The 24,749-nt window shown below is 58.4% G+C and overlaps 1 protein-coding gene across 6 annotated transcripts; it reads right to left on the bottom strand.

The window, feature by feature from the left end:
• Positions 1–1,267: 1,267 nt before the first annotated feature.
• On the bottom strand, positions 1,268–21,664 carry LOC141955845 (uncharacterized). Of its 6 annotated transcripts, XM_074895373.1 has the most exons (11): positions 21,531–21,664; positions 19,494–19,590; positions 18,872–18,984; positions 5,498–7,464; positions 5,081–5,383; positions 4,786–4,971; positions 4,412–4,472; positions 4,224–4,281; positions 2,632–3,726; positions 1,656–2,122; positions 1,268–1,529 (listed from the first exon to the last, which is right to left on the bottom strand). In XM_074895373.1, exons 5-9 carry the CDS (start codon positions 5,231–5,233, stop codon positions 2,652–2,654), a joined length of 1,533 nt encoding a protein of 510 aa, XP_074751474.1. In that variant the 5' UTR covers positions 5,234–5,383; positions 5,498–7,464; positions 18,872–18,984; positions 19,494–19,590; positions 21,531–21,664; the 3' UTR covers positions 1,268–1,529; positions 1,656–2,122; positions 2,632–2,651. The 6 variants fall into 6 exon arrangements, with proteins under 6 accessions (XP_074751474.1, XP_074751476.1, XP_074751475.1 ...); XM_074895375.1 differs by lacking the exons at positions 18,872–18,984; positions 19,494–19,590; positions 21,531–21,664 and adding an exon at positions 16,640–16,926; XM_074895374.1 differs by lacking the exons at positions 18,872–18,984; positions 19,494–19,590; positions 21,531–21,664 and adding an exon at positions 15,481–15,504.
• Positions 21,665–24,749: the final 3,085 nt, after the last annotated feature.

Genomic DNA, 24,749 nt, shown 5'->3' with positions numbered 1-24,749 from the left:
CCGACCCCAGGGGAGAGTCCTCGACCGACGGCAGCGAGCTGCTCCAGGGGAGGAGCTCAAAATGGCTGCCCGAGGGGAGGAGCTCAAAATGGCTGCCCCAGGGCTCCATTGACACCCAGCCCCAATCTGACCTGTGCCCCGTAGCGGCTCCCGTTGGCCAAAGGCCCCAACTGCCGGGAAGCCCCGAGAGCAAAGGCAATCAGGAGCTGCTCCGCTCCAGCGGCCATGGAGCCCGATCTTCACTGGGGGGGACACCTGCCACAGCCTGCGCTTCCATACTTGCACGTGCTGATTAGCGCTGGCTCAGGGAACGGCCGGATCAGCTCCGGCCGAGGGACCTCTGACTCTTCTGCCACAGCCACGGCGGCTCTTTTTCTGCCAAAAGGTGGTTTGGGTTTGGAGTCCTGAGAGCTGGGATTTGTGAGTGCAAAGTCTCAGGAAAAGGGGGGAGCTGCTGCCTCCTGCCTGCCCGCAGTTGGGGCTCAGAGCTGTGAGGGGCCTCGCACAGGATTGTGCCCAAGGACCTCATGTTTGCAGCTCTGACGGGTCCATCCCGGGGAGGGCAGAGAAACCAGCAGACACCTGGGGAAGCCCCGCAGGGACTCTCCCCCAAACAACGCACTGGCACGGGCAGTCGGTCCTCTGGGAATCGGTGTGTACGTGTCGGAAATGACAGGAATATTCGCTGCTTTGGTGTGACAGGAGAAGCGTGCCCTTGTCTTTCGGCACGGCCCTTGGGTGGAACGATCCCCCCAGCACCCAGCGCTGCAGCACAGCCTGCCTGCCTTCTACAGCTTCCAGCTGAGCCTTCGGCGGTTCTTGTGAGGCCAAACTGACGGTAACAGCGAGTGCGCCCAGCGCTGCCAGGAAGAATTCCTGCCTGACAGTAAAGACCTTTACTGTTGAGCGAATGTGTTCCAGGTGAAAAGAGGCAAAGACCCGACGTGTGCGGTCCCCCTGTTCCTGCAGTGGGTGCCCCGCAGCCCCCGGGCTCTGGAGGGGGCAGGAGGCAGGAGCAGGGTGCAGGCAGGCACAGTCCCTGCCTGCTCTGGCAGGAGCAGCTCTGGGCCGAGCAAACGTCCCCGTCGCGGTGCCTACGGACGCGGGGCCGGACAGAGGTGACCAAGCCCGGGGGAGCTCGGAGCCAGGACCTGGGGGAGACCCGGCAGAGGCGGGGGGTCAGCAAGGGACCCACAGGGGAGGTTTGGCAAAGGGACGGGGGAGGGCGCGCATCAAGGGCTGGGTGGAAGGACCACGGCACCAGGGATGGAGAAAAGATAATTTTTTTATTGTTCAGGTGGGGTCGCCCCAGGGAGGTTCCCGTCCTACACCCCCAACTGCTGTCTCCGGGGTGCCCGTTGCTCCTCTGGAACCAGCGTTGTTGTCATCCTTGGGGGACTGGGCGGGTCCCCGGCACTTCTGCGCCGCCAGCTCCGCCATGGCACCGGGGCAGGGCTGCTCGCTGAGAGGGAGCTCGGGGACGATGTCCGGGGTAGCGGGCACAGGCGCTCGGTTCCTTCACGCTGGCACTGCAGGGGAGGGAGGTGAACCTGCTGCACCGCGGCCCCTCCGGCGGGACGGGCAGGGCTGCCCGGCGCGGGCAGGGCACGGGCTGAGGGTCTGGGGCAGGATCTGGGGTCTCTGCCAGCACTCACCATGTCTCCGGGGTTGGTGCAGGCTCCTTCCTTCCTCTGTGCTTCAGTGGTAAAGCGTCCGAGGACGGTGAGGGAGTGAGCTCAGGCCTGCCGTGAGGTGTCGGCTCTTTGCAGGGTGCTCGGGGCCGGGCCGAAAAAACTAAATTTCTGCACGGGCACTGCGTGCCGTGCCGTGCCATTCCATGCCACGGTGTGTTGTAGCACCCCATGACATTCCGTGGCAGGTCGTGCTCTGCCGTGCTGTGCCATGCCTTGCCGTGCCATGCTGTGCCGCGCTGCGATGCCGTGCCACGCCCTGCTGTGCCGTGCCGCGCCGTGCCAGGCCATGCTGTGCAGTTGGGCCGTGCTGTGCCACGCGGTGCCATGCCATGGCATTTGCAGGCTGCTTCAGGCCAGGGCCACTCAGTGCTCAGCTTCTCCAGCTCAGCTTTCTCTCTCCTCCCTCTTTTGACGGCCTCCCTCTTTCTCTGCAGGACGCCCAGAGCTGTGTGAGACGGGAGCACCTCCCAGGCCTCCACACCACCCCACACTGCCCTAGACCACCCCACAGCACAGCCCCCCACAGCTCCCCACCCCATCCCACTGCCCGGCACAGCGCGGTGCAGCCGTCACATACCCACAGCCGTTGGGCCGCCAACACGGCGCCGAGCAGGAAGCTCATCTCCGTGAGCATCAGTAGCCAGAGCATCTCGGCCGGGGTGAGCCCGTTGCCACAGGCCGTGGCTGCTGGCCCAGTGCGGCCGCGGCCTTTTATATTGGGGCAGGCGGGCGCAGCCCCTGTGTAACCTCACACCAAAACTCAGCGCGGGGCCGTCGCACCCCTCACCGTCAGCCCGGCGCCCCCAGACCCCGCTGCCATCCCGTCCCACAGAAACGTCCCCAGCACCGCAGCTGTGACAGCTGCACCAGACAGCCCAGACCCGTCCCCGTCCTCCCGTGCTGGGCTCCCCCTGCCCACGCTCCCCCCCAGTCCCACCTTTTCTGGCGCGGGGCTCCTTACGCCTCTGCCACCGTGTTGGCCGGGAGGGCTTTGGCCTGAAACTGGTGGTTGCCGGGCAGTGCCTTGTCCCCACGGGCGGTGCCGCTGGGTGCCGAACTTCCTTCCATCCACTTCAAGAAGCACTCGCAGTCGAAGCAAGACTCCAGTTCGTCCCTCAGTGTGGCGCAGACGTGGCAGAGGCGCTTCAGCTTTCGGCTGAGCCGCTGCCCCAGGCCCTCGTGCCTCTCCGAGGGCTGGGCCAACCCCACAGCGCTGCTCACCCGGGCCGGGGCCGCAGAGGAGGGTGTTTGTGCCATGTCGGCCAGGGTGCAGACAGGGACTGTGGGGGGGGGCGACTCGCCCCGTGCAGCCGGCTGCAGCTCCGCGCTGCCTTTGGCCTCCCTATCCCTCGCAGGAGGAGCCCCCGCGTCCTGCCCGGCCGCTCTCATCTGCCCCTGTGCTGCTCCCGGGGCGCTGAGGACGGGGGACGGCGCCTGAGAGCTCTCGCTGGCCCAAAGGCTCCTGGGCAGAGGCGCGCTGCACTTCTTGCAGCATCGCTCCGGGGGGATTTCGGGGAACCGATGGGTTCTCTGCCAGACGTAGACGGTTTCCCCAGCCAGGACCAGCTCAAAGCCCATGCCCAGCTCCAGCTGGAGCTCCTCCCGGTGCACCAGCAGGTCCACGCTGTGGAGGATGGCGGCCAGCGTGGGCAGGTCCCGCTCTGGCAGGGGCTCGCTGCGGTGCGGGCAGCTGCCGGTGAGGCACCGCCGGCACTCCAGGCAGGTGGCGTATTCCTTGCGGATGTCTTGGGAAGCGCTTGGAGCGCCGCGATCCCGAGCCTCCTTCAGTTTTCCCAGGAGGTCGCGGCAGACTCGGGTCCCGCCCAGGGACTCCATGAGGGACGTGGCCAGCTCCTCCAGGTCGCTGCTGTGGGAGGAGGAGGGCTGGCTCCTGAGGAGCTCCGAGCTGGTGGCAGCACCGACGTTCCCATCTCGACCCACGTCTCCCGTCCCGTGGGGGAGCTCCCTCGCAGAAGCCGCGTCCCCGCCGACGCCGCTTTCCCACCCTTCTCCTTCGTGGCGCTTCCTCCGGCTGTGGGGGGAGATCCCGGCTGGAGTGTGGGGCTGCTGTGGGGCAGCCCGGACCCAGCACCCTCTCCCTGTCTTCTCCCGACCGCCTGGGTGATCCTGCCGGCCCTGCCGGCTCTGGGGTGCTCCGGGTGATGGGGGGGTCGTGGGGACACGGGGCAAGGCCAGCCCAGCAGCACGAGGGGCACAGCGAGGGGCCGGGCACCTTCCAGCCCCGGGAGAGAAGGGCCAGGCCAGGGGCTGAGGACAGAGAGGGGTGCTGGGGCCACCGGTGGGCTCTGTGGGAGGGGCCTGGTGCTGGGAAGCTGCCACCCCCCCAGGGATGCCCTGGCCCTCCCCAAGCCAGCCCCCGCTTCCCTCGGCCCCCAACGCCTTCCCGCCCTCGGCTTCCTCGGGGGCTTGGGGCCAGATCCTGCTCTCGCCCCCCCGCAGCCTCCCCAGGGCAAGGGCGCAGCTACACAGGGCAGAGGGACCCCCGCGTGGGGCTCCTGGAGGACTTACCCTGCCGTCTGGCTCTCGGTGGCCCCTTCCACGGCTTCCCAGGGGACGGAGGGGGCTCCTGGCGGAGGGAGGGAGAAAGCAGAGGGACAGTGAGCGAGGGCAGCCGGCGCGGGGGCTCTGCCGCAATGGCGTCCCTCAGCCGGGAGCCGCCGTGGAGCCCGGCGCAGCTCTGGGCCGGGGTTGCTCACCTATCGGGTCCTTCCTCCCGTCTCTCGGACAGCTCTTGTCCTCTGCAGAGCTCCCCTGTCCCTAGAACACAAGCCCCGCGTTAGTGCAGGGGGTCTCCCCTGGGCCAGGAGGAGCCCTGCCCCGCGCACGAGGACCCCGGGAAGGGGCAGCTGGAGCTCCGGGGGCAGGACTGGCCCCGGCCCCAAGCCTGGGCTGGGGCCTGAGCAGAGCGGGCTCGGTGGCTCCCGAGCAGGGGCCGTGCTGGGTGGGCAACGGCCACCGGTCACTGCTCGTGCCCCGCTTACGGGGCCTTCCCGAGCACCCCGGGGACAGGCTCTGCCCGGGGCTAAGCCCTGCCCAGGGGGTGTCGGGGGGTGCCATGACCAACACCTACCTTGGCCTTGCTCCTGGGCCAGCAGGCTGCGAGGAGGCCCATGGTGAGGACAGATAACAGATTGGAGGCACAGGGCAGCACCACCATGAAGAGGCCCCACAAGAAGAGGCTCGAGATGAAGATGAGGACAGTCAGCTTCCACTCCTCCATCCGGCGCAGAGCGTGGCAGCATCTCCTCCAGAAGTTCTGCGTGATAAGGGGGCGTGAAAGGGGTCAGCTGGGGAGGCCGAGAAAGCCGGCGAGAGGCCCCGAGGGGAGGAGAGGTTGGGGTGAGGCCGAAGCACCCCGCTACTACCGGCTTGTTGCCCCTTCCCTCCCTCTTTGAGACGTTGTCCATCTCCTGGTCCATCTGCTCTCCTGCTCGCTGGCTCCCACGCAGTCGAAGTGACAGCTGAGCCTCCCTGCCACCCGCTGAAACAGGGGCCACATTGTGATGCAATGATGACATCACGCTGGCACACAGTGGTTGCCATGGTGACCCAGGGCTGCGCTGGAGATTCTGAAGCCCTCAGGGCGTGGCCGCCCCAGGAAAGCCCCTGTGGTCTCCAAAAGTTCCTGCTGACTCAAACCGCTCTGGGCTGGCAGGGTTCCGGGAGAACTCCCTAAGGGCCATCACAGGCAAAACAGAGTCACCTTGAGGAAGATTATCGGCATTTATTGCCGGTTAAAATTAAAGAAGGCTAATAAGAGTGAGCAACCAAAGTGAAACCACGTGCCCTGGGGGAAGGCCATCGGCATCAGCGGCGATGAGGGGCTGGGCCGGGGTGGGCCGGCGCTCTCCTCTGCTGCTCCTTTTCTCTCTCCAGTCCGTGTCAGGGGCCCTTCAGCCCCTTCTAGAAGGGCAGTGGCCACGGGGGCGGCTCTGACCGCCCCGCCGAGGGACGCGCAGTCTCGGGACCGGCGCCGGCCTCCAGCCCTTGGCTCTGGTCCCGGAGCCACGAGTGGCACCGGCAGCGGGGGGCAAAGGAGGCGGCGCGGCCCGGCCCGGCGGCGCAGAGGACACGGGGCCCCGCGGCCGTCGCTCCCCCGCAGCCCGGCCCGAGCCCCGCGCTCGCGCCTTCCCCTCACGGCCGCCGCCGCCGAGCTCTGCCGCTGCCCTGGCTGAAATGGGCCAAAAGCTGCGGAATTTCCCTCCTGCAGAGCCTGTGTGGTGAGCTGGGCCGAGCTCCTGCCCAGCCTGCCCCGCAGGTGTCCCTGCAGCCGCACAGACACCCCGCCGGGGTGACCCAGGGCCCCCGTGGCACTGACACAGCCTGACGCCTCCTTCGGGGCAGGAAGGAGAGTCTCAGGCCGCTCGGGAGTGCTGGGCTCAGGCTTCTCCCTCCTCCTCCTCACACAGGCTCAGCTGGGAGACACCTGATGGTGACAGTGACAGCTCCCGGCTTCTCTCAGGGACAGTGAAGTGAGCTCCTCCTCGAGGGCCTCTCTGTCCCTGTGGCAAACTTTCCTGTAGGAAATGTAATGAATATCTGATCTGTGTGTGAGTAAACCGACGTCCCTGACTAATCCTCGGGTGGAGAATCCCCAGGGCGACCCCAGCGCTGCTAATGAAGCATATCTGCTTGAGAGTGAGAAGCTTGTTCCAGGTGAAAAGAGGCAAAGACCCGACGTGTGCGGTCCCCCTGTTCCTGCAGTGGGTGCCCCGCAGCCCCCGGGCTCTGGAGGGGGCAGGAGGCAGGAGCAGGGTGCAGGCAGGCACAGTCCCTGCCTGCTCTGGCAGGAGCAGCTCTGGGCCGAGCAAACGTCCCCGTCGCGGTGCCTACGCACGCGGGGCCGGACAGAGGTGACAGTGATCTCTCATGAAGACTTTAAAGATGTAGTGAAGCTCTGCAGGCAGAACATTAGGAGAGCCAAAGCGCAACTAGAGCTCAACCTGACTATAGCCGTTAAACACAGCAAAAAATATTTCTGTACATTCATTAAATACGAAAGGAGGATTAGGGAAAATCTCCCTCCTTTATTGGATGCAGAGGGAAAGAGAGTCACAAAGGATGAGGAAAAGGCTGAGGTGCTCAAGGCCTACTTTGCTCAGTCTGTAGCAGTGGAACTGGCCGTTCCCTGGACACCCAGCCTCAGGAGCTGGGAGATGGGGAGGGGGAGCAGACTGGGGGCAGCCCAGTTGCAGAGGAGGTGGTCAGAGACCTGCTGCACCGCCTGGATGCACACACGGCTGTGGGAGCGGAGGGGTGACACCCAAGGGTGCTGCGGGAGCTGGCAGATGTGCTCGCCAAGCCGCTGCCCAGGATTTACCTGGACTCAGGGCTGACTGGGGAGCTCCCACTGGACTGGCGGGTGGCAAATGCGACGCCCATCTGCAAGAGAGGCAGAAAGGAGGATCCAGGAAACTACAGACCTGTCAGTCTGCCCTCGGTGCCAGGGAAGGTCATGGAGCAGGTCATCCGGGGCTGTGAAAAGTCATACAATGGACAGCCAGGGGGTCAGGCCCAGTCAGCACGGGGTTATGAAAGGCAGGTCCTGCCTGGCAAACCTGATCTCCTTCTGCAACAGGGCGAACTGCTGATTGGGTGAGGGACAGGCTGTGGATGTTGTTACCTTGACTTCAGGAAGGCCTTAGACAGCGTTTCCCACAGCATTCTCCTGGCGAAACTGGCTGCTCACGGCTTGGATGGGCACAGCTTCAGTGGGTGAAACACTGTCTGGACGGCCGGGCCCAAGGAGCTGTGGGGAACAGAGTTAAATCCCGTTGGCGGCCGGTCACGAAGAGTGACCCTAGGGCTGGGTTTTGGGGCCGCTCCTGTTTAACGTCTTTACTGAGGATCTGGACGAGGGGATCGAGTGCCCCCGCAGTCAGTTTGCAGATGACACCCAGTTGGGGGGGAGTGTTGGTCTGCTCGAGGGTAGGGAGGCTGCAGAGAGACCTGGACAGGCTGAGCGAGGGGCTGAGCCCCACTGGGGGAGTTTCACTGAGGGCAAATGCCGGGGGCTGCCCTTGGGCCACAACAACCCCCGGCAGGGCTACAGGCCTGGGGAGGAGTGGCTGGAGAGCTGCCGGTCAGAGAGGGGCTGGGGGGGCTGAGAATGAGCCAGAGTGTGCCCAGGGGTGTCCACGAAATCCGGGATAAAAATAACTTACCGACTCCAATGTGATGCAGATAAGCAGACACTTGTTTATTGACGGCCGGGTGCGCGGGTGCGTGCTCTCACCAACAACGCACACCAGTCACAAGAATTATACAGTTTCTATATTATTCATTCATACATATTCATTAAGTATTCATACCTAAACACAAGAACTCCTGGAAATCATCATCATACTTCCCTCCTACTTCCGATTCTGCGCACTGAAGCTTAGAAATGTCTAGAAATGAGTCTGGGGTGTGATTTGGGTCGGTGGCCCATGAGTCGGTGGTCGCGATCTCCCCCTGCCGGAATTACCCATTACCCAGTTTCACTGTTCCTTGGCAGAGATCTGTAAACTGTGACAGTTCATTCTCCCCAGTTCTCATTACTCTCAGGTTGTGGTACTTCTGAGGCATTATCCAATGTATTCTAGGTAATAAATTACTTCTGTGTCTAGACATCTCCAACAACTTCAAACAGAATTATTTTCAATTCTAAATCTAATTCCCTAAGCAGTATCTAGGTGTACCTAGTAAATGATTACTGGCCAATTCTCTGGCCTTGGTACAGGGCTATACAGAGGAATTCACAGTAGCATTGGTTTCTGGTTAGATGTGCAAAATGCAAGATGTAAACATGTAACCCTACTAAAATATTTCTGTATTCATACTGGAATCAAACATTATTAATTGTAATAATTCTGATTGGTGTCAAATCAGTGACAGGGGGCCAAGGAGGGCAACGGCATCCTGGCTTGTGTCAGCACTGGCGTGGCCAGCAGGGCCAGGGAAGGGATCTGAGCCCTGGGCTCGGCACTGGGGAGGCCGCCCCTCGATTCCTGGGTTCAGTTCTGGGCCCCTCACCCCAAAAAGGCCATTGAATGACTCGAGCGTGGCCAGAGAAGGGCAACGGAGCTGGGGCAGGGTCTGGAGCACAGGTCTGCTGGGGAGCGGCTGGGGGAACTGGGGGGGTTCAGTCTGGAGCAGAGGAGGCTGAGGGGAGACCTCCTGGCCCTCTGCAACTCCCTGCCAGGAGGGGGCAGAGAGGGGGGATGAGTCTCTGGAGCCAAGGCCCCAGCGCCAGGCCCCGAGGGAATGGCCTCAAGCTGCCCAGGGCAGGGTCAGGCTGGCTCTGAGGAAGGATTTCTGTGCAGAAGGGGCTGTTGGGCGTTGGAATGGGCTGCCCAGGGCAGGGGGGAGTCCCCGGGATCCCTGGAGGGGTTGAAGAGTCGGGCTGAGCCAGCGCTGAGGGATCTGGGGGAGTTGGGAACGGTCAGGGGGAGGGTCATGCTTGGGCTGGGGGAGCTGCAAGGGATTTTCCAACCCAGATGATTGTGGGATTTTGAGGGGACACCCCAGCACCTCCTCGCAGGGGCAAGGAGGTGGCAGGAGTGGCTGCTGGGTGTCACAAAGGGGGATCTGCCCGGCATGTGATGTCACAAAGGGGGGAGGTTCCAGCCACCTTGTGAGTTCACAAAGGGGCTCTGCCCACCTGCCCCAATATAAAAGGCCGCAGCAGCACTGGGCCAGCAGCCATGGCGTGTGGCAGCGAGCTCACCCTGGCCGAGATTCTGTGCGTAGTGATGTTCACTGAGGTGTACTTCGTGCTCGGCACCATGTTGTTTGCCCAGTGGCTCTGGGTATGTGACGGCTGCACCGCGCTGTGGTGGGGAGTGGGATGGGGTGGGTGGGGTGAGGGGCTGTGGGGGTGATGTGGCCTGGGAGCTGCTCCCGTCTCACCCAGCTCTTGGTGTCCTGCAGAGTTCAAAGCAGAAGGCAAAGCATGGGACAGCTGACGCCGAGATGGAGAAGAGCAAACAACCGACCCTGCAGAAATGGTGAGTGCTGGGGGAGGCCCCAGATCCTGCCCCAGACCCTCAGCCCGTGCCCTGCCCGCGCTGGGCAGCCCTGCCCGTCCCGCCGGAGGGGCCGCGGTGCAGCAGGTTCACCTCCCTCTCTCCTCCCCTGCAGTGCCAGCGCGACGTTGCTGAGCACAGAGCGCCTCTGCCCGCTACTGTGGTCACCATCGCTGAGCTCCCTCCCGATGAGCAGCTCCAGTTCTGCGGACACCGTCTGCTCCTTCCCGGAGCCCTGCCCCGGTGCCACGGCAGATCTGGCGGCACAAGAGCGCTCAGGACCCGCCCAGACCCCCAAGGATGATCAGGCGCTGGTGGAGAATCTGGGACCAGCCCTGGGCCAGGACCCCCCACTGGAGAGGTCAGCAGGGACCAGTCAAGAGCAGGTCTCTGGGGATGAGGGCGAAGTGGCACACAGACCCAGGGATGTGGAGCCAGACCCTGACAGTCACCAGGAGCGCGTGTGGACGCTCTTTACCAGAATGTGGCTTGAGGCCAATGGAGTGCAGCTTCCTGCGCCAGACACGGACACCGAGAGGAATCCAAACACGGGGTCCTTGGAAATGGGCTGGAGCAGCTCCATGATGTCGGGCAGCAGCACCCCCGTGACCATGGGCAGCACCATCTGGGCGGCGCCGGGCGGGAGCAGCCCAGCGGAGCCCAGTCCCCAGCAGCGGGTGCCCACGGGCAGGATGCGTGCCTGGACGGCCCGGGGGCTGTGCAAGGGGGGCCGTGCCCTGCGGGAGTCCCGTGCCCAGCTCTGCAGGCGTGTCAGCGCCTGGTGGAAACGGGACCGGCAGTGCTGCTGCAGGTGCTCCCGCAAGCCCCTGAGGCAAAACTATCCCTGACTGCAGCGGGCAGCCTGGAGAGAGCAGTTGGGGGTGTAGGGCTGGGGAAGTCCCTGCAATGAATTCACCTGAAAAATAAAATATCTTAAAATATCTTTCCTCCATCCCTGGTGCCGTGGTTCTTCCACCCAGCCCTTGATGAGCGCCCTCCCCCGTCCCTTTGCCAAACCTCCCCTTTGGGTCCCTTGCTGACCCCCCGCCTCTGCCGGGTCTGCCCCTGATGCTGGCTCCGCGCTCCCCCGGGCTTGGTCACCTCTGTCCGGCCCCGCGTCCGTAGGCACCGCGACGGGGACGTTTGCTCGGCCCAGAGCTGCTCCTGCCAGAGCAGGCAGGGACTGTGCCTGCCTGCACCCTGCTCCTGCCTCCTGCCCCCTCCAGAGCCCGGGGGCTGCGGGGCACCCACTGCAGGAACAGGGGGACCGCACACGTCGGGTCTTTGCCTCTTTTCTGAAATTCTGACACCTGGAGTCGGTCTCTGAGCCTGTGCTGGGGTCAGGACTGGCTGCCAGCTCGGGGTGCAGGACGTGGAACTGGCACACAGCACCTGGTTCCTTCATGAAATTCCCACTGGAAAACCATCAGAGCAAGGGACACCGGTCTTGCTACAGCCAGCCTCCCATAAACTGTTCCTGCAGCGCCCTCCAAAGGCAGCAGGAGCAAGGACTCTGTTTGCTAGCTGGTCTGAGTCCTGGGGACAGGGCTGAAGGAAGGAGCCGGTCCCTTGGGGACTCCTCCAGTGAAGCAGGACAGGTTTCCCCCAGGGAGGCACACGGAGTGGATCAGACAACAACCGAGGCTGGAACGGTTTGGGGAAATCGCTGGCTCCCGCTCACAGCAGGATTAACTGCAACATCAGAGCAGGTCACACAGGGCCTTCTCCGGGCGTGTGCTGAGTATCTCCAGGGAGGAAGGTCTCTACAACACCCTGCCCTAGCACCTGACCACTCTCACTGCAAAAACCTGAGTATCTCATCTCTCAAATGAGCACGGGCAGGAGGAGATCAGAAAGCAGACAGTGTGTAGTACTGCAGTGGCACCTGGGGAAGCTGCCAGCCTTGACCTGCAGAGCTCTGTGAAGATCCCACGGGGGCAGGTGTCGGAGACGACTTGTAACCCCCGAAACAAGGACTGAGAGAAGCAGCCGGAGGGTAAACTTGGTAAAGACAAGGGATGGGGGGGGCAGGGGCCCTCCGAGCCTTTCCAAGAAATGTCTCCAGCACTCCCAAGTAACAAAACTACAGACACGGGGTGGGTACTGTGGAGTCTGGATAACGCAGGCTTGGTGCTCGAGGTCAGCACTTGCTCATCTCTTGTGTGACTCGTGGGAGAAAACTCGCCTGGACAGCACAGGATGCGGCTGGAGGAGGGAGCCCTGAGGAGACAGGACGGTTCTGCGCTGGGGCATCCTGTAAAGTTTTGTTACTGATTTTATTATCAACTGAAATTAAATTGTGTTTGATTTTAATATAAGTATAGAATTAAGGGATATTTTAGTAAAATAATTAAATAAATTAGTTAAATAAATTAGTTAAATTATTGGTTAAATAAATTAAATAAATTAGTTAAATAGTTAATAATTTCTTGGAAGTTGTATGCTTATGTATGAAGACTTAATGAATATGGATGAGTAAGTTCTAGATAAGGTGTGTGATTCTGGCGCCTGGCACGTGTTGTTGGTGAGAGCGCTCCCCTACACGTCCGGCCGTCAGTAAAGAATTGTCTGCTTATCTGCATCACACTGGAGTCGGTAAGTTATCTTCATCCCGGATTTCGGGGACAGTTTCTGGCACCCCAGATGGGACCTCGCTGAGAGACCGGAGGAGTCGGGGACCTGATCGGTTCCAGCCGGCACCGAGGATTTCTCGGGGACACCCATCGATCCCCGATCCATGCGGCTCTCCGCGACGTCCCCTGGATTTTGGTAAGACACTTCTCTTTTGTACTGGGATAAGTGGGTTAGAGTCCCACCAGTAGGAGCGGGTTAGAGTCCCACTGTACAAGCCTGCCTGTCAGACGCGGCGAAAGCTGCGCAGGGTTGGGCTAGAGGATCCTCGTGTATTGGAAGCCGAGGCCTCTGCCCGTAAGACACAAGCGAAAGCTATTGCAGGGTTGGACAGCTGGATTTGGAAACAAGAGACCCTATACGCTGTAGAGTTCTCAGAAGGAGTGCATTTAATTGGAAGTTAAAAGTTTTTATGCACTCAGTTGTGGTACTGGTTGTTTCGTCAATTGAATATTGTACGGTAATTAAGAATTGTGTTGTATTGTGTTATATACCTTTGTTTGTCGTAGTAACTGTAGAAAGGTGTGAGCGTGTTTGTGAGCGTGAGACGTGCAACTGAGCACGAAGCGGGTGTGGGGTTCGGATCCGCGGTTCTGTTATCCCGCGCGGGGTGCAGCCGGAGAAGGACGAAGCGATAGGCTTGAGCGAGTGATCGATTGTATATTGTGTTAACAAAGTAACTGAACCATGGCATCTACGCTGACTCGTTTGTTTAAAAGCAAAAGGATGTGTAATCTGGCTGCAAATGACAAAGTTCTGAAAACTTCTCCGTTAGGATGTTTGTTAGCACACTGGGGAGAGGTACATGATGATTTGAGGAAAAGTCAGATGACTGAATATTGTAATCGCTGGTGGCCTCTGTATACTCTGGGTGATCAGGGAAAATGGCTCGTGAATGGGACACTGCATTATAATACCATTCTGCAGTTAATGCTGTTTTGTAGAAGAGAAGGGAAATGAAGTGCCGTATGTTGATTTTTTTTTTTTCCTATTTAAGACAAAGGAAGGATTGGCAGAAAGAATGTCAGCTGATTAGTAGGGATAATTTAGTAATGGCTATAACTTTTGACGATAAAAAGGTGAAAAAGTGTTGTTCAACATGTGAACTTGAAAAGATTGTTTGAAGGAAAGAATTGCTTCTACTGAAAAGGATGGAGGGCCAGAATTAGATATATCCCCTCCACAGGGAGAACGGCATCGGGGGCGAGAATATAGAGAACAGGTAGAGGAACCTGAGAGTAGCGGACTAGAGGATGTGGATGAAGGGCCGTCTGAGGTTGTAATTCATACCCCTGCATCTCGAAAGAACTCGGCAGCAGGTACAAACAATAGCTCCCCTGCGGCAGGGAGCTGGCAACGATGGGCCGGTGTATGTGAAAGTGCCTTTTCAGTGACGGATTCGATGGCTTGGAAGCAGGCAGCAGGAGTGTACAGAGAGGATCCGGAGAGAACAGGCAGAGTGGCAGATACTGTCATCAGAACACAGAACCCGGACTGGAGTGATTTACAGGTGATTTTAGCTAACGTGTTAGATGATACAGAAAAAAACAGATGGTATTGGAGGCTGGCAAAGCACAGGCAGAAGTGACTGTATTGAGTGGGACAGCAGGTGGAATATTAGAGCAGAACTTTCTGTCTGGGGATCCGCAGTGGGGATCCAAATAATGTGGAGCACAGAGAAAGACTGAGTCGGTATCAGAAATGGGTTTTACATGGAGTTAAACACGCCATGCCTAGGTTTCTGAACTGGTCTAAATTGTATGAGGTGAGACAAGATAAGAATGAATCTCCCTCAGCGTTTCTGGGAAGACTAAAAGAAGCTGCCAGAAAGAATAAATACTGATTTGAAAGTAGAAACTGAGGCAGCTCAGATATAATTGGCTTGGATTTTTATAGAACAATCGGTACCAGATATAAGAAAGAAACTGATTGATAATTTTTGAAATATAAACTCTTGGGGGAGTGTGAATCTGAGGATAAAACTCTCATTCTACCAGTCAGAAAACCGTCGGGTGAATATAGGTTAGTGCAAGACTTCAGAGCAGTGAATCACATAGTTAAGGGTATATATCCTGTAGCAGCAAATCCTTGCACGCTGTTAACAGCTTTAAAGGAGACTTATCAGTGGTTTACAGTGCTGGATTTAAAAGATGCTTTCTTTTGTATGCCTTGGAGAAGGAAAACAGAAAATTGTTTGCTTTCGAGTGGGAAAATCCACAAACAGGACAAAGATGCAGCTGACATGGACAAGACTACCCCAAGGATTTAGAAATAGCCCGATAATTTTTGGAAATCAGCTGGCAAAAGAGCTTGAAACACGGAAACAGGACAAACCAACACCTGGACATTTGCTTTTACAATATGTGGATGACACACTGATTGCTACAGAAAAAAAAAAGATTTACCTACATACAGGTAACAATAGATCTTTTTAATTTTCTGGCACCGAATGGGTACAAGGTAGCCAGGGGGGAAAAAAAAAAAAAAAAGCGCCCAAATAGCTTGTCAGACTGTGATATATTTGGACTTTGAGATTTCAGAAGGGCAGCGGCAATTAGGAACAGAACACTGAGAAGCCATGTGAGCCCGAAAATATTCATGAACTCAGAGCATTCTTAGGAATGACAGGGTGGTGCCGCCTCTGGATCATGAGTTATGGTCTGACAGCTAAACTGCTACATGAGGCCCGAAGAACTCTCCTTCGACATGGGGCCCACAGCAACAACGGGCTGTCACAGAACTGAACCGCTTTAATGCCTGCGCCTGCCTTAGGACTTCTGGACATCACCAAAGGCTGTGAGCTGTTGGCTCACGAAAGACAACGCCTGGCACTGGGTGTGCTGACTCAGAAGACGGGAAGCTGGAAACGACCTGTCGGATACTTCTCTAAACAACTGGACACGGGGAGTAAAGGGTGCCCAAACTGCCTTCGAGCTGTGGCTGCAACAGTGATGCTCACACAGGCAGCTCAGAAATTAACTTTGGGAAGCACAATAACAGTCTGTGTCCCACAGACGGTGATAACTGGTTTAGAACAGAAGGGGGGACATTGGCTGTCTCTGAGCTGAATGATGAAGTACCAGGTAGTACTGGCTGAACAAGATGGTGTGAGTCTAAAAACAACTAACCTGGTAAATCCTGCAGTGTTTTTAAGTTCCACACAGGAAGAAGAGCCACTGGAGCAGGACTGCTTGGCTGCTATCGAGTATGTTTATTCCAGTCGAGAAGATCTGAAGGATGTACCCTTGGAGCAACCAGACTGGGAATTGTACACAGATGGCAGCAGCTTTATGGAGCAAGGAGTTCGATACGCTGGGCATGCGGTAACAACAGACACCACAGTTAGAGAGGCAAAGGCACTGACGAGTGCCACATCAGCTTAGAGATCAGAACTCATTGCTTTGATTCGAACCTTAGAACTAAGGGAAACGAAGAAAGTAAATACCTGGACAGACTCAAAGTATGCTCTTGGGGTGGTACATGTCCATGGAGCTTTGTGGAAAAAAAAAAAATTACTGTCCTCTCAGGGATCAAATATTATGCATCAAAATTACATTTGACAATTATTACAAGCAGTTCAAAAACCAAATCAGGTAGCAATCATGCACTGTAAAGCACACCTAATTAGGAACACAAAAGAAATTGCTAGAAGTAATTTGGCCGACCGGACAGCAAGAGAACGAATATTTCAAATGGCATTAATTCCCTCCAAAACAGTAACCCCTCACAGACGAGCAGTAGTTCCACCTTTGTTAATAAAAGAAAGAATGCAAACCAAACCTCAAGAATGTCATTAGGGAGCAGAAGCTTTAGTAACTTCTTTACAAAAACAAGTTTTATCTGTCAAGATGATAGACATGGCTAAATTAATAACTGCAAAATGTGACGTATGTTTGAAAAACAATCCAGTAACCAGGAAAAGAGTTCAAACGGGTAGATTAAAATTAAAAACTTGGGACAGTACCTGGATTAAAGGCGTGTTTGCAATCCTTCCCCCGACAGTAGACAAAGGCACTACCCGACAAGGAAAGGGACATGTAGTACCATGGTAGAAATGTGAAAGGGTGAATGATTGCAGCAATGCAGACTTAATAATTCAAAGAATTCCTCATTTGGCAGCTGCTTTAAAGTTTGGCTGTTATTGTCGAGGTGTTCATAATAACCTCACCATGACTAGTCTCTTTACACCCAGAAGAGGATACTCCTCTAGTTGTAAGAAATCTGCCATTCAGAGCCCAGGGCATTTAGTTTGGGCATTAAGTGATGGCACCCGGACAACCCACTTACCGGTAGATGGTAAGGTGAAACAAATTACTTTAGGCCTGCCAACACTGTGTCCGATTGGGAAGAAATCACCACTCAAGGGATCCCTGGAAAATTTAAAATTACATCGAATCAAAAGGTCTGAAACGGATGATGACGCTTGGAATGAACCAACAACAGGAGTAAAAATTGGCTGGGCTTTAGAGTCTGTTTGAACCCAACAGCGTCCTACAGGAATAGAGAATGGCTTTATCACTTAACAGGACAAGGAGAAAAATTGGCCGATGTTACAAGAAAAGGATTTCAAGAATTAAACATCCAATTACAGGTAACTTCTAGAATGACACTTCAGAACAGGATGGCACTAGACATGCTTCTGTTGAAAGAGCATGGAGTGTGTGGATATCTCAAAGACAGATTGGACCATTGCTGCATTCATATCCCGAATGTTACACAGGATGGAGAACAGGATTTAGATCCGTGAGGCAAAATCGGAAAAGAAACAGAAACCATTCGAGAAGATATGTCAGAAGATCGGCTAGGAAACATTTTTAGTGGATTAGGATAGAATTTGAGCTCTTGGCTGAAATCCTTAATCAAAATTCTGTTTTTGCTATGAACTGTCCTGTTGATGATTATGTTGGTAACATACAGTTTACTAATAGGCTGCAATATATCGTAGAATGATGAGAGAAGTACCCACTATGCCACCAGGCTACAGCGCGCCACCACCATCATCTGGCAAGACAAACTTTGGCCTCAAAGATGAAAATGAATAAAAGTGTGAAAGTATTGAAATGATTTTCAACACCTTCAAAGGGGGGAAATGTTACTGATTTTATTATCAACTGAAATTAAATTGTGTTTGATTTTAATATAAGCATAGAATTAAGGGATATTTTAGTAAAAATCATTTTACATTTATTGTAGTTTGAATCTAGCAACTGACTGCTCCTCTAAAATCCCCTGTACAGCCCCGTACCAAGGCTGAAGGGACTGGTCACAACTGTTTAGTAGGAACGGTTAGAACCCAGGTAACGAAACACGAGGTGATTTGTAACCTGATTTATAATACATGTACAGGACTAGAAGAATGCAAGTAGCTGTCAAGGTCCAGGATGAACGGGAACTGAGGGCAGTGACCGTAACAGCTGGCAGGTACCTGCCAAGAAAACCGTGTCCTTAAGCAAAAGGTAATTCCGGCAGGGGGAGATGGCGACCCCCGGCTCACGGACCACCTGCTCCCATTACACCCAGAGCCATTTCTAGACATTTCTAACCTCTACTGCGCAGAATCGGAAATAGGAGGAGAATATGTGAATGATTTCCTGGAAGTTGTATGCTTATGTATGAAGACTTAATGAATATGGATGAGTAAGTTCTAGATAAGGTGTGTGATTCTGGTGCCTGGCACGTGTTGTTGGTGAGAGCGCTCCCCTACACGTCCGGCCGTCAGTAAAGAAGTGTCTGCTTATCTGCATCACATTGGAGTCGAGAAGTTATTTTTATCCCGGATTTCGGGGACAGTTTCAAGGGGCATCTGTCCCGTGAGCGATCTTTGCTTCATTATCCACAAAACGTGTATTAAAGTTGACATCCCTGAATATGCTAATAAAGACTAACGAGATCATGCTAATTACAGCACCCCACGAAGCGCCTTGCCCCTCCCCACACCTATGACACGTGATATGTAGATCAATCTGGGGGAAGGACCCGAGGAAAGCGTGTATAAATGGGGGGGGGGGGGGGCAAGGATAACGGTGATGAGCAAGTGAAGAAGTGAAGTGAAGCAGGTGGATGCATCCCTGAACCCTCCTTGGCAGAACCAGCGCAGGAACCTGGACTGGTGATCTCTCTCCCTCTCTTCCCATCTCTCTCTCTCTTCTTCTCTTTTCCCCCTTGTTATCATTAAGGGACGCAAGGCGTATCATATCCCTTGCCATAATTTGTTCTTCACTTAGTCAGTTATTGTGTATCCAGTCAACACACTGTGGGAAATGAAGAAATGTTTATGTCTGCACTTTGAGACTTGTCTCACCAATCTCTGCTCCGTTGGGGATTTATGAATCTACGTCACTTGTCTCCCTCTTCGGAGCAGGACGTGACAGCAGGTGGGACCTGGAGGTGCCTAGATTTTCCTTCTGAACAGCACAGCCCTAACTGCCAAGTGTTTCTGGATGACCAGCATTAGGATGTCCTCAGAAAGCTGCACCAACATCCTTCCCAGCAGCGCCGACCCGCGGTGCAGTCTCTTACCTCTGCAGCTTCAGCTCTGCCTCCTCTGCCCTCCTCTGTGTTTCCCTCAAGTCAGCGGCCACCCGGGTATTTGTCACCATCTGCGTGCCATCAAAGAGCAGCTTGGCCAGCCTCTGTGAAGGAAGCGGCACACATTTCACACCCAAAGACCTGCGTTCTGGAGGGAGGGATGCTGCAGGAACCCTGCCTGCCCAGGGTCTGGCTCCTGTCCCCATGCTGAGGTGCCTGTGTGGAGCCCTAAGCTCTGTCTTCCTGCTACGGCAGGATCGATGAGCACCCGCGGGCCTCCCTCTCCTGGAAAGCCCCGCAGGCCATCAGCGCCAAGAGGAACACGCTCAGAGCACCCCCCTCTCTCACTTCCCCCGTGCGTGCAGATGCGGTTAGGCACGGCGGGGTTTTGGTTTGGATGCTTGGCGTCACTCCTACGCCCTTACAATCCACGGGAAATCCTACCCCTAGGATCCAGCCCCCAAATCCCCCACCACCCAGTCCTGAGGAGTTCCTGTCCCTGCTGCTTCTCACATAAATGCTGCTGTGTGACACTAAGCACTGTACAAAGCTAAAAGAAGGGTAAAGCCAAATATCAGGGACCCAAGAGGATCTTCCCCTCCTACCGCCACACCTGCCTGCACTCCTCAATGTGCTTGTGGCTCTTCCTCTGCTCTTCCTCCTCCTCCTCCTCCGGCACATTTGGCTCCACATCCTCTCCAAGGGCCTCCCTGGGGCAGAAGAGGGAATAAGACTGAACGTTTTACACCACATCATGCTCGGGGATGCCCTTGAATCCGGCATCCCAACCCAGACTGCATGGTTCAGCGCAGCACACTCTGCTCTCTCTTCCCCTCAGCAGGCTTAGTCCCAGGCCAGCAGGTCCCTGCAGATGCAGAAAGGAGGCAGGAAAGGTGGGGACAGCCGCCCAGAGGGAAAACAGCGTCCAGGCTTCTTTTTCTACATCTGGGACTGCAGCCCAAGGCTAGTTACTGCTTCAGCACAAGGCTGGGGAGGCTCAGCCTCTGTTTGCTTTCCAGGTGGGGATGGGGCAGGCATGGGGCAGAGGCTGTCAGGGGGCAGCCCTTAGGTGGCTGGGGGGGACCCCGGCTTGGCCATGAAGACAGCCAGCTTCTGTCCGGAGCCATTCCAGCATTGGCACTGATCCCATGGCCCAATATCCCCCAGGCTGGAGGGGCCTCTAAGGCTTGGGAGAGGCCCCCACTTCAGTCCTGCTTCGGGGAAAGGTGTGTGCCATGGCTGGTGAGCCCCAGGTCTGGGAACAGCAGCCTGCTCCAGGATGCCACTAGTCTGATGCAGATTTTGTCCAGGGGGGCAGCGGGTCCATGGCAGGGGAATCTCTTGGGGAAGGGGGTATTGCTGCCTCAGTGCTGTGCCTCGGACAGGGCGGGGATGTCCTTGCCTTTGGGATGAGCAGACATCGGGAGGTCCCCGTGCTCCTAATATCTGGCAGAGAACGGGGAGCGTCTCTGGCTTGGGATTCAGGGGAGCGCCAAGGCCAGTTTGGGGAGAGATCCCGGGTCCCGTGAAGGCTGGCAAGGCCACATCGGGTGGCTGCCCCCCGCCAGTTTTTGGTAGGGGTCCTGGCCCCAGTGCCGTTGTGGGACAGGGGATATTCTGACACCTGGAGTCGGTCTCTGAGCCTGTGCTGGCCCGGGCTGGGGTCAGGACTGGCTGCCAGCTCGGGGCGCAGGATGTGGAACCGGCCCCGGCCTGGGGGTGGGGGCATCAAGCCCGGCACCGTTCTGGGGAGGGGAGATCATCTGTGACCTGAACCGGGCTGTGGGGAGAAGGTGAGGGACTTGGTGCCGGTCCGGGGCAGGGAGGGGCCTGGACCCGGCTCCGATCTGGGCGGCGGGGGCGGCTGGGGGTCAGGCCCACGCAGCCGGGGCACCGGGGACGAGCGCCGCTTCTCGCCGGGGCTCGGCATCGAGGAGGGCGGCGACGCGAGGGCGGCGGGCGGCGACGCGCTCCTCGGCGCCGGGGTCGGGGCCGCGGGGGCTGAGGGCCGGGGCCGGGCCCCGCCGAGCCGCCTCCGCGCCGGCTCCCCGCCTCACGCGGCCCCGCAGACACAGCGCATGCGCGGCGCGGCCGGACCGGCCCCGGCGGCGCCGGGCAAACGGCGGCGCCGGGCAAACGGCGGCGCCGGGCAAACGGCGGCGCCGGGCAAACGGCGGCGCCGGGCAAACGGCGGCGCCGGGCAAACGGCGGCGCCGGGCAAACGGCGGCGCCGCCGCCTGGTGCCGCCCGCACACACGGGCGGCAGCGATCGGGGCTTCTCCGACAGCCCGCTCGAGCCCGGCCGCCGGGGGGTGAACGCGCAGCCGGAGCCCGGCGGCCCCGACCTCGTGCTGCTCCCCGCGCCGGGGGAAGGGCCTTCCCCGGGGTGAGGAGTGGGGGGGTTCGGGTTGAGCCCGCGGCGGCCTCAGCGGGAGGAGCGCGGGCCTTACGGCTGCTCTCAATTAGACAGCCCCCCACCAAAATAATGACAAATTACGACGAGCGCAGGAAACTAGCTCTCCGTAAATTGCAGGTTCGAATGTCTGTGCGCGGAGAACAGAACAGCTTTCCAGGGTTCAACGGCACCCCAGAACGCAGAACAAAGAACTCTGTGGGGTTTAACGGCCACCCCAAACGCTTGATCACTCACCTGACAAGCGAGGGCTCTCCACCTCGAGGACCTGCTCAGGGCAGCGCCCCGACCCAGATCACCTGGAGGAGCTTCCTTGGGCGACGTCCCGACCCCAGGGGAGAGTCCTCGACCGACGGCAGCGAGCTGCTCCAGGGGAGGAGCTCAAAATGGCTGCCCGAGGGGAGGAGCTCAAAATGGCTGCCCGAGGGGAGGAGCTCAAAATGGCTGCCCCAGGGCTCCATTGACACCCAGCCCCAATCTGACCTGTGCCCCGTAGCGGCTCCCGTTGGCCAAAGGCCCCAACTGCCGGGAAGCCCCGAGAGCAAAGGCAATCAGGAGCTGCTCCGCTCCAGCGGCCATGGAGCCCGATCTTCACTGGGGGGGACACCTGCCACAGCCTGCGCTTCCATACTTGCACGTGCTGATTAGCGCTGGCTCAGGGAACGGCCGGATCAGCTCCGGCCGAGGGACCTCTGACTCTTCTGCCACAGCCACGGCGGCTCTTTTTCTGCCAAAAGGTGGTTTGGGTTTGGAGTCCTGAGAGCTGGGATTTGTGAGTGCAAAGTCTCAGGAAAAGGGGGGAGCTGCTGCCTCCTGCCTGCCCGCAGTTGGGGCTCAGAGCTGTGAGGGGCCTCGCACAGGATTGTGCCCAAGGACCTCATGTTTGCAGCTCTGACGGGTCCATCCCGGGGAGGGCAGAGAAACCAGCAGACACCTGGGGAAGCCGCGCAGGGACTCTCCCCCAAACAACGCACTGGCACGGGCAGTCGGTCCTCTGGGAATCGGTGCGTACTTGTCGGAAATGACAGGAATATTCGCTGCTTTGGTGTGACAGGAGAAGCGTGCCCTTGTCTTTCGGCACGGCCCTTGGGTGGAACGATCCCCCCAGCACCCAGCGCTGCAGCACAGCCTGCCTGCCTTCTACAGCTTCCAGCTGAGCCTTCGGCGGTTCTTGTGAGGCCAAACTGACGGTAACAGCGAGTGCGCCCGGCGCTGCCAGGAAGAATTCCTGCCTGACAGTAAAGACCTTTACTGTTGAGCGAATGTGTTCCAGGTGAAAAGAGGCAAAGACCCGACGTGTGCGGTCCCCCTGTTCCTGCAGTGGGTGCCCCGCAGCCCCCGGGCTCTGGAGGGGGCAGGAGGCAGGAGCAGGGTGCAGGCAGGCACAGTCCCTGCCTGCTCTGGCAGGAGCAGCTCTGGGCCGAGCAAACGTCCCCGTCGCGGTGCCTACGGACACGGGGCCGGACAGAGGTGACCAAGCCCGGGGGAGCTCGGAGCCAGGACCTGGGGGAGACCCGGCAGAGGCGGGGGGTCAGCAAGGGACCCACAGGGGAGGTTTGGCAAAGGGACGGGGGAGGGCGCGCATCAAGGGCTGGGTGGAAGAACCACGGCACCAGGGATGGAGAAAAGATATTTTAAGATATTTTATTTTTCAGGTGAATTCATTGCAGGGACTTCCCCAGCCCTACACCCCCAACTGCTCTCTCCAGGCTGCCCGCTGCAGTCAGGGATAGTTTTGCCTCAGGGGCTTGCGGGAGCACCTGCAGCAGCGCTGCCGGTCCCGTTTCCACCAGGTGCTGACACGCCTGCAGAGCTGGGCACGGGACTCCCGCAGGGCACGGCCCCCCTTGCACAGCCCCCGGGCCGCCCAGGCACGCATCCTGCCCGTGGGCACCCGCTGCTGGGGACTGGGCTCCGCTGGGCTGCTCCCGCCCGGCGCCGCCCAGATGGTGCTGACCATGGTCACGGGGGTGCTGCTGCCCGACATCATGGAGCTGCTCCAGCCCATTTCCAAGGACCCCGTGTTTGGAATCCTCTCGGTGTCCGTGTCTGGCGCAGGAAGCTGCACTCCATTGGCCTCAAGCCACATTCTGGTAAAGAGCGTCCACACGCGCTCCTGGTGACTGTCAGGGTCTGGCTCCACATCCCTGGGTCTATGTGCTACATCGCCTTCATCCCCAGAGACCTGCTCTTGACTGGTCCCTGCTGACCTCTCCAGTGGGGCGTCCTGCAACGTCGCGCTGGCACTGCAGGGGAGGAGAGAGGGAGGTGAACCTGCTGCACCGCGGCCCCTCCGGCGGGATGGGCAGGGCTGCCCAGCGCGGGCAGGGCACGGGCTGAGGGTCTGGGGCAGGATCTGGGGCCTCCCCCAGCACTCACCATTTCTGCAGGGTCGGTTTGGTTTTCTCCAGCTCTTCTCCCATCTCCATTAATCTCTGCAGGACACCAAGAGCTGCGTGAGACAGGAGCAGCTCCCCGGGCACATCACCCCCACAGCCCCTCACTCCACCCCACCCCATCCCACTCCCCGGCACAGCGCGGTGCAGCCGTCACATACCCAGAGCCACTGGGCAATCAACATGGCGCCGAGCAGGAAGTACATCTGGGGGAACATCAGTAGCCAGAACATCTCGGCCAGGATGAGCCTGTTGCCAGATACAATGGCTGCTGGCCCAGTGCGGTCACAGCCTTTTATACTGGGGCGGGCGGGCGGAGCCCCTTTGTGACGTCACAGGGCGGCTGGGATCCCCTTTGTGACACCCGGCAGCCATCCCTGCGCCACGTTCTCCCCCCTGCGAGGGGCTCAGGAGGCGCTGGGGTGTCCCCCTGGGAATCAGGGACCCCGGTGTCGGCCCGGCGCGGCACGGCACGCTTGGAGGCTCAGAGCCAAACCGCTCGGGTCCACGGGGCCAACGTAGCTGAGACAGCCCGTAGCTGAGGCCAGGCCGCGGCGAGTTGGGACGTGGCGCTTTCTGCCTGCGGGCAACACCCGAGATCCACGTAGGAACCTTCACGGGTCCGTCCCTGTGTCCCGTCCAAATATGGGGGGCGGTAGCGAGTGGCGGGCAGTTCCCCGCCGGTCCCTCTGCGCTTCCATACTTGCACGTGCTGATTAGCGCTGGCTCAGGGAACGGCCGGATCAGCTCCGGCCGAGGGACCTCTGACTCTTCTGCCACAGCCACGGCGGCTCTTTTTCTGCCAAAAGGTGGTTTGGGTTTGGAGTCCTGAGAGCTGGGATTTGTGAGTGCAAAGTCTCAGGAAAAGGGGGGAGCTGCTGCCTCCTGCCTGCCCGCAGTTGGGGCTCAGAGCTGTGAGGGGCCTCGCACAGGATTGTGCCCAAGGACCTCATGTTTGCAGCTCTGACGGGTCCATCCCGGGGAGGGCAGAGAAACCAGCAGACACCTGGGGAAGCCCCGCAGGGACTCTCCCCCAAACAACGCACTGGCACGGGCAGTC

Source organism: Athene noctua, chromosome 1 (assembly GCF_965140245.1).
Source record: "Athene noctua chromosome 1, bAthNoc1.hap1.1, whole genome shotgun sequence".
In the NCBI taxonomy this organism is placed as follows: Eukaryota; Metazoa; Chordata; class Aves; order Strigiformes; family Strigidae; genus Athene; species Athene noctua.
Note: the sequence above shows the minus strand (reverse complement) of the source record. Positions and strands in the feature narration are given on the sequence as shown.